At 50.8% G+C, this 13,520-nt stretch overlaps 1 protein-coding gene across 3 annotated transcripts in view; it reads right to left on the bottom strand.

The window, feature by feature from the left end:
• Positions 1 to 1,923: 1,923 nt before the first annotated feature.
• The window catches only part of LOC103274413 (cytochrome c oxidase assembly protein COX15 homolog), a 15,458-nt gene continuing 3,861 nt past the window's right edge, over positions 1,924 to 13,520 (bottom strand). The window contains exons 3-9 of one of the 3 annotated variants that reach the window (XM_021719497.1): positions 12,419 to 12,541; positions 11,963 to 12,066; positions 9,340 to 9,507; positions 7,133 to 7,214; positions 5,486 to 5,640; positions 4,030 to 4,143; positions 1,924 to 2,343 (exon numbers count right to left, since the gene is read on the bottom strand). In XM_021719497.1, coding sequence (XP_021575172.1) covers positions 2,212 to 2,343; positions 4,030 to 4,143; positions 5,486 to 5,640; positions 7,133 to 7,214; positions 9,340 to 9,507; positions 11,963 to 12,007 — 696 coding nt within the window. In that variant the 5' untranslated portion in view covers positions 12,008 to 12,066; positions 12,419 to 12,541 and the 3' untranslated portion in view covers positions 1,924 to 2,211. Of the gene's footprint in view, positions 2,344 to 4,029; positions 4,144 to 5,485; positions 5,641 to 7,132; positions 7,215 to 9,339; positions 9,508 to 11,962; positions 12,160 to 12,418; positions 12,542 to 13,520 lie in introns of those variants that run through there. The other 2 variants (XM_008071866.2, XM_021719496.1) reach the window with 2 other exon arrangements.

Raw genomic sequence — 13,520 nt, 5'->3', positions numbered from 1 at the left:
CCCCCCGTGTCCTCTCCTGAGTTAAGCAGCTCCAGTTCCTTCACCTGTTCTCTGTGCGACTGCTGGACTCCTTGGATGCACCCAGGGTGAACTCCAGCGCACACTCCAGCGTGTCAGGGGTGTTCTGCGGCTGTGACACTCGTTCTGATAAAACCTGCAGTTCCACAACTTTTTCCACTGTCATGTGAAAACATGACTGACAGCTGGTGTTGAGCCTGAGGCCCACTGAAAACACCATGTCTTTGTTATATGAAGCGATACGAAGCCAGGGTTTTTTGTTTGTTTGTTTGGTTGGTTTTTTGGCGTCTCACTCTGTCGCTCAGGCCGGAGCTCCATGCACACTCACAGCCATCCCAGCACTGATCTGCTGGGCTCCGGTGATCCTTCTGCCTCAGCCTTCCAAGTGGCTGGAACTACAGGCATGCACTACTGCACCTAGCAAAAATTTTTTTTAAAAATTTATTGTAGAGCCAAGTTGCCCAGGCTGGTCTCCAACCCGTGGGGTCAGGCAATCCACTCGCTTCGACTTCCCAAAGTGCTGGGATGACAGGCTGAGCCACCAAGCCCAGCCAATGCCAAGTTTCTTCACCCCAAACTCATACAACTTATTCAACTTAATCGTGTCCCATTTCTCATCTAATGTCATCTTGATGGGGTTAACTCCAGGACTGTCCTGAGTTGCTGCTGCCTCTACTATACCAGCAATGCAGGTTGTTCCACCTCACATCAGGTGTTTCTGATGCCTTCGTCCCAATCAGTGATTGAAAAATATAAAGCTGAGTATGACAGGGCCCTGTGACGTATCAACAGAGACCAAAATCACACCCATTCAGCTGTCAACAGCTCATTTTTATTTTTATTTTTTGAGTTGGCATCTCATGTCATCCAGACTGGAGTGCAGTGGCACGCTCCCGGCCACTGCAGCCTCGACCTGCTGGGCTTCGGCGATCCTTCTGCCTCAGCCTTCCAAGTAGCCGGAACCACAGGCGCGTGCTACCACGCCCAGCTAATTTTTGCTTTATTGTAGAAGTGAGGTCTTGCCAAGTTGCCCAGGCAGGTTTCGAACCCGCGGGCTCAGGCAATCCACTCATCTCAGCCTCCCAAAGAGCTGGAATGACAGGCTGAGCCACCGAGCCCAGCCTCAACAGCTCACTTAATTATCTGAGTAGATGTCTGGGTAGCACACCATCAAGGCCATGAATCTTTTACCCACGAGGCTGCTGGAAGCCCTTTCAGGGGCCAGTGTATCCTGCCAACTCCACCCCTCTGGCCCAGGGAGGTGATGGCACCATCTGAAGGGGAATGAGATCAGGGCCTGGGGACCCAAGTGGGTTACCAGTGGTCACCCCCTTCAAGTACACAGAAACCATCCGGCTGCCTGTACGCACTGAACTTGTTGAAAACCTACAACTTTCCCGGGTTTTGAAGATACAAGTTCTACTTTGCAGAAAGCCGGGTGGCTACTTTGGGGTGTGTCAATCCTTCCCTTTGAGACTCCCAGTGGAAGTGAAGTTGAAACCATCTGGAAATCGGCTCAGAGCGACAAGGCATGCATGTGGAACCAAGAACTTGCCAACACTGAGAAACCTAAGACAGGGCCTAGTCAGAAACAGCAAGTGGCACACATTTCCTTCTCTGCATTAAAACCAACTTCCGACATGAAAAGTAACCTTTATAAAGGAACGAGGAGTGTGGCCGTACTTAACACCATTTTTTATTTTCGTTTTTTTTTTTTTTAATCTCAGACAAGTCATAACATTTTGGTTTTATTTGTTGTAGAGATGAGGTCTCCCAAGTTGCCCAATCTGGTCTCGAACCTGTGAGCTTAGGCAATCCTCTCACCTCAACCTCCCAAAGTGCTGGGATTACAGGCATGAGCCACCATGCCTGGCCTTTGTTTTTTTAAGAGACAGGGTCTTGCTCTGTAGCTCAGGGTGGAGCAGCTCACTGCAGCCTCGAACTCCTGCCTCAAGGGAGCATCCCATCTCAGCCTCCCGTGGAGCTGCTCTCCACCTCCCAGTGGTGCACCACCACGCCCGGTTGCTTAATGCCATTGTTGATCCAGTGACTGTTGCAAGCAGGCAGTTCAAACAACTTGACCAGTCTGGAAACCCCCTGGTCTGCCCAGGTCATCTTCGCAGAAAAGCACGAGCCCCTGTGCTCTGACGAGCTCTCGAGAGCAGTTCAGCCCTGGGAAGCGGAGCCTCTGAGTTACTTGGCGACTCTCCGCAGTTCACTCAGGAGCCAAAGAGCTCCGCTGAGCAGAGCCAAGGAGCCTGCCTGGTGAGTGGCCGCCAGAGGCGTCGGGACGTATGTGAGCAGAGTGCTGATGCCCAAGGCCACCTGTCGTGGAGGAAGGACAGCAGTGAGCGAAGCAGTGCCACGCGCTTGCTCAGCGGAAAGCGAGTGGACGCGGGCGCCAGGTGCACGAGGCATACGTGCCCCAGTGGAACGTGTAAATGTGTGCATGGGCTTCAACTGCACAGGCACGCACGCGTGCAATGGAAGAAATCAGAAGAAAATAGACCTAAAACTCCCCCACCCCATTTCAGTAGTCACCAGTTTCCACACACACTTGACTTTTGTATAAATGTTGACAAATGCAGTTTTGTGCTTTTAGAGCATACACTGTTCTGTCACTTGCTTTGTATAACAATATACAGTATGTCCTAAGATCTTATTTTATTTTCGATTCAGTCTCCCTCTGGCACCAAGGCTGGAGTACAGTGGCACGATCATGGCTCACCACAGCCTCAACCTCCTAGGCTCAGGCAATCCTCCTGCCTCAGCCTCCCTAGTAGCTAGGACATGCCCAGCCAATTTTTAATCAATCTATCCTTCCTATCTGTCTCTCTACCTACCTACCTACCTACCTGTTTTCTATTTTTGAGTCAGGGTCTCACTCTGTCGCCCAGGCTGGAGTACAGTGGCATGCTCGCAGCCACTGCAGCCTCAACCTGCTAGATGGACCCAGGCAGATCGAGCCTCCCGCCTCAACCTCCCAACTAGCTGGGACTACAGGTGCACCACCACACCCAGCTTATTTTTTGACTTCTGTTGCAACAAGGTCTCGTCATATTGCTTGGGTTGGTCTTGAAGTCCTGGGCGCAGGCAATCCTCCTGCCTCGGCCTCCTAAAGTGCTGGAATTACAGGCATAAGCAATCATGCCCAGCCCAAGATCTTTCTATGAACTGCTGTACAGTATCCCACATATAGATGTGCCATCGTTGTTTAACTATTTAGGGTGTTTCCAATTTTATGCTATCACAACTCTGTGATGAAATTCCTGATACAAACCTCTTTCCTGCATTAGACTACCACTAGGGCAAACAGGCCACAGGATTCTAAATTTAACTGTTTTTTTTTTTTTTAGTAGGAATCGCCCTGTGTCACCTGGGCTGGAGTGCAATGGCAGCTCATGGCCACTGCAGCCTCGATCTGCTGGGCTCGGGCTATCCTCCCGCCTCAGCCTTCTAAGTAGCTGCAACTACAGGCAGCGCTACTATGCCCACTTGATTTTTTGATTTATTGTAGAGACAAGGTCTCGCCAAGTTGCCCAGACTGGTCTTGAACTCCTGGGCTCAGGCAGACCTCTCACCTCAGCCTCCCGAAGTGCTGGGAGGATGGGCATGAGCCACCGCACCCAGCTTAAATGTAACATTCTAAAGAATATTGCCAAGTAACCCTCTGCAAAAAGCCACACCAACTCATGCTCTCCTCAAGAACATTTAAAGTACCCATTTCCCGTAGCCTTGCCAATACCTGCCTGTCTCATCCTTTCTCTAATTTAACACGTACAAAATGGTGCCCACTGTGGAAATCTGCCCCTCTCTGGCCCTGAGGCTGAACAGCTTTTCCTATTTACTGGTCACTTATCATTCCTTTTGTGAGAGGTGGTGCTGATATCCTTTGCTTACTTTAAGTTACTAATCTTTCAATCTGTTACAAGTACTCAACATCTTTCCTGCTGGTCTGTCACCTTTCAACCTGGTTCTGGGGACGTCAGCGCAGAAAGAAGTGGCTGATACCTGTGTGTACGCCAAGGCCAGCAGCGTCACTGCTGCCATCCTGGTCCTTCCAGGAAGGGGGATTCTCCGGGACAGGAAGTAGAGCACTGTGATGGCAGTGACGGAGGTAACTCCCTGCAGGGACGACAGACACGCGTGCTGGGCTGCCACTCACCTCCGGGTCTCCCGGAAGCACTGAGCAGCCACCACGTGTGCCACGCGTCACAGCACCACCTGCGATTCCACCCCGTGCGGAATCAGCTCCTCAGCTTCTCCTCAGCTTCTCCTCGTCCTCTCCTGCTTGCCACTCAGTGTCGGTGTCACCAGGGTACCCCAGGGCTCTGTGGGCGTCACTTCCTCCATTGCTCCCTGGCCCTGCCCACCTTCCCGAGTGGGTGTGCGCAGGCGTGCCCTCACAGATCACTGTCTCCTGTCCCCAAGCTCGCCTCGCCTCCAATCCTGTGCTCTTCAAGCAGGGCTGACCCAGCACACGAGGGTCTTGCTTCTCCCAGGCCATGCGTGGGGAGGGTGCTGGTGCTGCCCACTGGTGCCAAGCAGGATGTCAAGTCTCATTCTCGTTCCCACCTTCAGACAAGCCGCCAGGATGGCAGTAAGGTCCCCCCCATGATGGCAGGGAGACAGTTTTTCTATCATGTCTCCACCATTCTGACAATTCTTTTCCCTTTCAGAGCCATCCACAACGACAATTCCAATCTGACTGTAATGATGCCAAATCCCGTGTGGAGGGGGACTGAGCCCGCACAAGGCAGCTCGCCCTATGCCAGCCCCCCCCCGGGCATCTGAGTCCTCAGGGCCCCTCTCAGGACGCACCCCTTTCCTGACACGCCTCGATCCGGGGCCTTCCTCCCGTCTCCAGGGCTGCTGGCTGCGTTTCAGGCATGCCATGGGGTGCTCTGGGCCCGCCCTGTTCCGCCTTCCTGCGACAGCAGAGCTCACTAGCTCTTGTTCCCCTCCACCACTCCCAGCCGCAGCCTCAGGCCTCAATCCCTGCTGCTCCCTGCGTGGAGTGTCACTGTGCTCAGCACCACCCACCTTTCCCTGCTGGTTTAGGGCGCCCAGGCCCAGGGCAGGCCCGCAATATACTCGAATGCTCAGGCAAAATGAAAGGCACAGTGGGAGCGCCTGGCTCTCGGGGCTACGGCCAGCTCTACGTGTGCAGGCAACTGCGGCCTCTGCGCCCGCCCCCCACTCAGCCTCCCCTCCGACTTGACTCTCCAGGTGTGCGCACCACCTCATCTCCGGATTCTGAGGCTGACAATGCCTTGCGAGCTAGGATCCGGGAGTGAGGCAGAAGATGGGGACACCAGATGGAGGACTGGCCTTAGAATTCCTTCCAGAAGCACAGGGAACACAGGTCCCACTCTGCCCTCTCACTGCTGCTGTCAGTGCCTCACGGACACCCCAGAGCCCGCGGGAGGCTCCCAGCGCCCTCAGGCAGGTCACCAGCCACACTTACCAGGACCCGGTGGTCAAACTGCACCATGGTGGGGTTCTCAAACACATTCCTCAGGACAGGGGAGAAAGCAAGGAGGTCCTCTGGGATCCAGGAGTCTCCCATTTTGGGAAAGGAGTTGTAAACAAGCCCAGCATCCAGCCCTGCCACAAAAGCCCCTGGAGGCCAAGGTAAATGGTGTTGGTTGAAACGAGAGGAACAAAGGACCAACTGCTAGTTCTGACACAGAAAAACCTGATTATCCCCGAGTCAGATAGAAGAAACAGCCAGGCAGAACAGGCCCACACCAGGGGTTCTCACACTGGAATTCACATCTTGGTCACCACGGAGCTCAGAACCTCTGCATCCTCACCTACCGCCAGCCAGGACTCAGCCCCCACCCCCAGAAGTGGACTAGAAGCTCTGTGGGCGGCGTCAGAGCTTGGAAGACTCCCCTGGGTGACTCTGACGCCCTCCTCAGCTCACAGAGCCCTGCGATCTGTTTGGGAAATGCTCTCCCAGACGCCCGCAGGATGCTGGCCTCCACAGCTCTCCCCCACCTATACCTCACCAGGCCCCCCTTGAAGACCCTCCATGAAGCGGACCCACCCACCGGGCACCTTGTCCTGCTTCAGTCTCCTTCCCAGCCCGAGTGCCACCTGACGCATCATGTTTCCACCGTGTATTATCTGTCTTCCCTAAGTGCTCAATAAATGTTTGCTAATGAACAGAAATGAGAAAAAGCCCCAAACTTACCAACTAAGTCCTGATTAGCAAATAAAGCAGGTGTCCATGAATTGATGGATGCCTGATCCATTCATTATGATCCAAGAAGATTCAAAAAAGTTTGGGTCACATTCCTTATTTTTGCAAATATCACTTATGAAGTCAAAATTCATGCTCTTATACCAAAAATAAAAGGGAATGGCCGAATGTATTACTGGTTTTAACCAACGCTATTTCTGATCCAGAGCAGTGCCATCCGCTAGAACTTTCTATGAGCATGGGCGTGTTCTATGTCTGAGCCATCCAATACAACAGGCCGCTAGCCACAGAAGCATCTGAAATGCGGCTGGCATGACGAATAGCTGAATTTTAACTTTTATTTATTCTGAACTAATTAAGTTAAATAACCACACGAGGCCACGTATTCCTCTGTGGATATTGCAATTCCACAACGAGCGTGGCGAGGTGGAGGCGTGAACTGAAGAATGAAAAAACCCATGTTGGTCTCTCCACGCTAATGAACCCCGCCTCTGGCCACCTTGGAGGGCAGGTCTTTGGCCCATCCTGGTGTGATGCGGCACTAACGGCCTATGCCACGTGCCAGCTGCCATTCTAGGCACTCCACACACGCTACTCGTGCCACTGCCACCATCTCCATCTCACAATGAGGTCTTGTAGGCCCAGACACATTCCGCAGCTGGCCATGGTCATGGCGTTCACAGGTGGTGAAGCCAGGACTGAAGCAAGCAGTGGGGATCTGGGCAGATGCTCGGTGTTTTTGGTCAACCGACAGTAAAGAGGGAGAATCGGAAGGGAAAACGGAACAGAGAACGGGGTGAGCGTGGCGGATCTGAGAGAAACAGGAGTGAAGGGAAGTATGGAGACGGAGGAGGAGGGGTGAACATCGGGCACGAGTGCCCGCCATCCCTGACGGGGGGCGTCTACCTGAGAGCGCGGTGAGGAACACAAGCCCTGCTGCTCCATGCGCAAAGCGTCTCAGCCTCAGAAGCTGGCGGGTCTCAGGCAGCTACGTGAGAAAAGAAATCATTCCGATAAACCGTGCTGTTTCTGTAAACTGGACTATGAGAGACGTCAAAGATCTCCGAGGCCAAGGCCAAGGAACAACTGAAGACCAGATCTCCTCTGACCCGCAGACGAGGTTAAGTCTTCCCGCAGCTACTGTTCCAACATGTGCCGTATCTTATGGTGATAATACACGTCCCCGATGTCTTCCCTGTTCTCCTGTGAGTTGGATGAAGGCAGGGGCTGCCATGTGTCGTGCTGCAGCAATCTCAGCCTCGTTGTGACTGGCACGTAGGTGCTCATTACATACCTGTTTAACAACTAAATGACTTACACCATTCGGGGAAAAAGGCTTTCTGGTGGCTGAAATGATGTGGCTCTAGATACAGGACTAGATCTTCGCGCTGTGTGTGCTCATGCTCCGCAAATATCGTCATCATCAAAACTCACAAAACGCTTGGAGTGGAGATTGCTGCATTTAGTGTTTCTGGTAAAGTCAAGTCTGTTTTTACTACAGCCAACTTCTGATACTAATCAGTGAGTCATCAGACATTTATTTGGAACTCTACAAGCAGGTGACCACAAAGATACAAAGGAGTTAAGTCAGAACGCTGCCCTTCAGTGGTTCGCAATCCAGGCTATGCAGGTAGGTGTCCCTAGTAGCATACCATGGGACAGTGGACCAGCGCTGTCCAATATAACCTTCTGTGATGATGGAAATGTGCCATCACCTGTGCCTCCTGAGAGCTTAAGATATGGCTAGTGTGACTGAAAATTAAGTAAAAAATAAATTGCATTTAAATAAAAAGTTTAAGTATTTAAGTTTCATCTAAATAAAGTTAATTTTATTTCATTCACTAAAATTTAATAGCTATACATAGCTAGAAGTCAGTGTTGGACAGCGTGGCACTACACAGCTCATTGACTAGCACCCCAAATCCTTTTTGCAATTAGGTGGAATGGAAATAAAAAACAATTAATTAGGCCGGGTGCAATGGCTCACACCTGTAAACCCAACACCTTGGGAGTCAGAGGCAAAAGGGTTGCCTGAGCCCAGGAGTTCGAGACCAGCCTGGGCAACTTGGCAAGACCTCGTCTCTAAACAAACAAAACAAACAAACAAACAAACAAACAAACGTCAGGTGTGGTGGTATATGCCTGTAGTTCTGCTACCTGGAAGGCTGAGGTGGAAGGATCACCTGAGCCCAGGAGGTTGAGGCTGCGGTAGCCATCAGCATGTAGCTGCACTCCAGCCTGGGCGATAGAGTGAGACTCCGACGCAAAAAAACCCAAACCAAAACACGATTGAAAGGAAGCATCAGCAACCTTTAAGAGTAGAACTCGAGGAGAGAGAGTGGTGTATGTATAAGTGGGGGTAGATGTGTGGGTGTGTGTGTGTCAGGTTGGTGGCAAGGTGAGAACTGAAAGGAAAGAACGCGGTCTATCAGGAGTGGAAAGGAGGCCTGCCTTCAAGGTCAGGAGAACAGGAATTGGGCACCGTGGACCGTCTGCCGGACCAACATTCAATTCCATCTGGCTTCTCTGCAGGAACGGCTGCCAAGGCAACGCCTCCAGTCCTCAAGGGGCACAGCCACCAGCACCAAGCACCCATCGGGTGAGTCCACTTGAGAGTCCTCCTGGCACCTCCAACCTCTCTCCAGGAATGGCTTACGCAAGTCAGCCCATGACCTCAATCCCTAACAGAAGGCTCACTTTTTTTAAACACTAGGGAAAAGGTATCCTATAGGGGCGAGAAAAAAAGCCTCGAGAAAAGAGTCATGCCTTGCTTTTAATAAAGCATAAAATGTAAAAACTGGTATTTTCCTTGTATTGGCATTCAAGAAAAACACGTTTAGACAAAATCCCTGAGGCTGAGCACACCTTTAGACGTGAGGGCAGGCAAGCCTCACCCCAGGAGGGCAGGAGCAGCCCTGTCCTGTCCAGCGCCTTGCAATCCCGCCTTCTGCGAGTCAGAGGGAAGTGGCTGCTGGTGCACCTTCCGGCCCTTCTCCCTAAGTCAGCGTTTCACCTTGACAAAATATCCCGCTTCCACAAACCCGGCAACTCCGCTCCTGGATGCAGACCCAGAGAGCGGGAAGCAGGGCCCTGCGGGGACTCCCCGCCCTTACCCTGTGCCGAGGGAGCAGCAGCGAGAGCGAGGTCCACAGGCTGGCGCAGTAGAGCACGAGGGCAGATCCCAGGTGGGCAGCCAGGCGGTACTGACTGACCCGGGGGATGTCGTGGGAGTCGGGCTTCTCCTCCAGGCCACTCTTCACCATGTACCATCCCAGCAGGCCCTGAAACCCCGCAGAGAAGCACGTGAAACCCGGGGGAAGGGCGTCCCAGCCACTGAGAAAGCAAGTACCAGCACGCCCCGCCTGCCCCCTTTTCCATTCCCTCCCGCATACCCGGGCCCCAGATCGGACCGCCACCGCCACCGTTCTACATGTGTCACCATGAATACTTAACCGCTATTCAGAGTAACGTTTCATTGACAAAAATCCAAATACAGAAAAGTGCACAAGAGCATATTTGCATGCAAAATCTTGCAAATACCTGATATAATTTAATGTGAAATAAACCTGTGAAATATGAGAACAAAAAGAAGGTTGATTCTATGAAAAACAGATTGAATTCTTTGGAAAAATGTAATAAAGTAACTGCTTAAAAACAATTCCTGTCAAGTTTGGGAATAAGACGATTATAAAAGTTTTTTGGGGAAGTCATCAAAGTCTGTAAGGTTCTGCAAGCAGACTCCTTTGCAAATATCTAAGTCCCCACTCTTCTTTAAGGAAAATAATAGTTTATGTTCGAAGAGGTACTCAGAGGACAGTTGAACTCCAATCTGAGGATCACAGTCAAAGAAAAGGACTTTGCCTTGATTTTTAAAAGAGTATGCAATGAAAGTACAAGTTGAATTTAAAAGATTATATGTGTATCATACTCTATGATTCTCTGCTTTAACTGGCTTTTTTTTTAAATTGGGGTCTCACTCTGGTTGCCCAGGCTGGAGTGCAGTGGTACGATTATGGCTCACCACAGCCTCAACCTTCTGGGCTCAGGAGATCCTTCTGCATCAGCCTCCTGAGTAGCTGGGACTACAGATGCATGCCACCATGCTCATCTAGCTTTTGTTGTAGAGACAAGGTCTCACTATATCGCCCAGGCCGGTCTCGGATTCCTGGGCTCAAGTGATCCTCTGGCCTCGGCCTCCCAAAGTGTTGGGATTCCAGGCATGAGCCACTGCGCCCAGCCTAACTGGCTTTTTTCAGTGAACCAAAAAACTGTCAATTCCAGTCATATCAGAAAAGATACAACCCTTTCATCCCCACTCCCCCAACCCAGTAGAATCAGGTCAAAGAGCTGGGATTCTGCCACTTCTAAATACACACTCTTCAGGAAATCTTTCTGGACATTTCTTTGTCCTAGAGATGACCCTGGATATCCTAATGTTACTGCCCAAGACAATGAAAGATGAAGCCACATCGAGGGGACTCACCAGCCCCCACCTTCCTCCTCCTGCAGCCCCATCTGACATCTTTCATCTTTGCCTCCTTAGGAGACTGTTTTTAGTGTTTGCTTTTTTTTTTTTGAGTTGGAGTCTCACTCTGTTGCCCAGACTGGGGTGCAGTGGCGCGCTCCTGGTCACCGCAGCCTCAACTTGCTGGGCTCTGGCGATCTTTCCGCCTCAGCCTTACAAATAGCCAGAACTACAAGCACATGCTACCACGCCCAGCTAATTTTTGATTTATTGTAGAGATGAGGTCTCACCAAGTTGCCCAGGCTGGTCTTGAACCCGTGGGCTCAGGTAATCCATTCGTCTTGGCCTCCCAAAGTGCTAGGATGACAGGCTGAGCCACCAAGCCCAGCCTAGTATTTGCGTTTATCCTTCTAAAATATTAACTTTTGACTGCAGTAGGACTTTTCATGAGGGAAGATAGAGTAACCTGAGTTTTGTTGCACCTACCTTTCCCTGGTTATTGTTACATGTTTATCAGCCTCTCCTTAACCTCTTCTAATTAGCTAATTTTCTTAACACTCTGATGAATCAGCCAATTAGCTTACCCCATTCCAGTTTTTGATGCTGTTTCTTTGATACTTGATACCATTCCTCAGGACTTCTATAGCTTGACCTAAATCCCCTTCGTGTCGTCTCTCTGAATTCCTTTTCTCGGCTCTGTTTCACCCAACTTCTTGACTGTGGGAGTCGTTCCTTGAGAAGAGTTCAACTTGCGTGACTTTAATCGCCACTTGCACCTGATTATCTCTCAGTTACCCCTGTACTCTAAGACTCTCTATCCCATGAAATGCTTCTTGTGGAATTCTCCTTTGCTTCAGTGGCTACTCTAGCAGAGACCCCCTGTTCCCACAGCAGACCAGTTAGAAAAAGGGAAGAGACGAGAACCCAGAACAGCCACAATGGGAAGAAATTCTACTTACTGTGGCACGTGAAAATATACTGCAGCACGCCTACTGATTCCAGGCACTCAGCTGAGCACTTCATCCACATCATCTCACTTAACATTCCCACAACCCTAAAGGGCAGTCGCTAGCATCATCCCCATTTGCAGGTCAGGAGGTCACAGCTTACGGAGGGTAGACGGTCAGCCCTACATGGCAGAGCTGGTCCAGGCCTGCGGCACAACACGTGCTCTTCCTCTCTGTTATAGCACCTTGGAGACCACATCCTTAAAAACATCACCAGGAGGGTCCCAGGAGCACCTCGGCCTCCCAGCCCCGAACAAACCTCACCTGGAAGCAGACTAAGCCACAGAGGCCAAGAACACGCCCCTTCATGCCACGGCGGAGCCAGCCCTTTCTCCAGAAGTAGGCAGCAGGCAGGATGTACGCGAGGCCTACCAGGCGACCCCACATTCGGTGCGAGTACTCCATGTACCAGATGAACTTGAATTCCGCCAGCGTCATATCGTGATTCAAGCTAGGTGGAATGGGAAGTCGAAGAAGAAGAAACATTGTGTGAGTTTTATTTTCCTGTGGAATGCGGACATACTCTCAGTCTGGCAGCTTGGCAGTTCCTCAGCAGCGACTGAAGGATGACCAGATTTGGATGCTAAGGACAGGTACTTGCGAAATATAGCTGAGCCAGAGATCAGGAAATAAAGGGATCCGACCACACTGGAGGGCTGAAACAAGCAGAAGACTGTACAGCCCTGCAGGGAGGGTGATCTGATTTCCCCCAGTACTTACATTTTAAATTCTGGAAACTGCTGGTATCTGTGGAATTCTGCCTCCCATTCCTCTTGGCTTGTGGGTGGCTTCATCTCCTTTATTAAATGCCAGTCTACCATGGAGAGGCCGGACTCTGTCAACCTGAGGGTAGGAAAGGAATTGTGGGATGTGTGAGTGATGCAGGATCACTCCCGAGGGCTTACAGCAGCACACAGATCTGAACCCAACCCTGCTACAGTGAACACCCGGCTGCACTGCTTCCTCTGGGGACACACTTCTCTCTTACTGCCTAGAATTCTGTCAGCAACAGCTGCTGTCAGGTTCGAGTTCCTTTACCTATCTTTCGCCAATCCTTTCATTCAACTCTGTCCACCTCTTCCTTCCACTAGCATTCCCTGACAGGTGAAACCACCCCTCGACCAAAGAAACGTGTCCTGAATGCAGAACCGACATTCTTGACAGGAAAGAGATGTGCTACAGGCATACAGGTTTAGGTTCTTGCACAAATTTAAAGACAGTAAAGCTCAAGCTTGTTGCAGCTGCCCATACCAGCCTATATAACACAAGGTATTTTGAAAAAAGGATGGGGAATGTGAAGAGGACTTGAGGAAGGCACGCTCTACGAAAACGCGAGGTCTTTTCACTAAGAGGAGATGGGGTTCTAAAGCAAAAGGTGGATCTTAGGCCTCAGGCAGAAATATTCACAATGAGCCTGGAAGGTCTTGTCATACCAGGAAGCAATCTAAGGTAGCAAGGACCTGCCAAAAGCCACCAGACCCAACGCCAAGGGATTCCCACCAACTAAAAGATGGCATGATTTGAGGAAATCATCACCACTACCATACAGTGGACTGAAATGCATCAAATGTGTTTAAACCTGTGAGTTCATAGCCACACTTAACTCAAGCACTTTGTTACTGCTGGAGGATCTTGGGAACAAACTTACTATTTTTAAAGCTGGCAAATAAAAGGAAAGACAATGCAAGTATTGCTCTTGTCTTTCCTACACAAACTATACCTTGGGATAACCAAATTGTTGAGGAAGGCAAGTTTTTTTTTTTTTTTTTTGAGTTGGAGTCTCACTCTGTCGCCCAGACTGGAGTGCAGTGGCCGCTCCCAG

This window comes from Carlito syrichta, unplaced genomic scaffold, assembly GCF_000164805.1.
Source record: "Carlito syrichta isolate Samal-C Ts95f unplaced genomic scaffold, Tarsius_syrichta-2.0.1 Scaffold314770, whole genome shotgun sequence".
In the NCBI taxonomy this organism is placed as follows: domain Eukaryota; kingdom Metazoa; phylum Chordata; class Mammalia; order Primates; family Tarsiidae; genus Carlito; species Carlito syrichta.
Note: the sequence above shows the minus strand (reverse complement) of the source record. Positions and strands in the feature narration are given on the sequence as shown.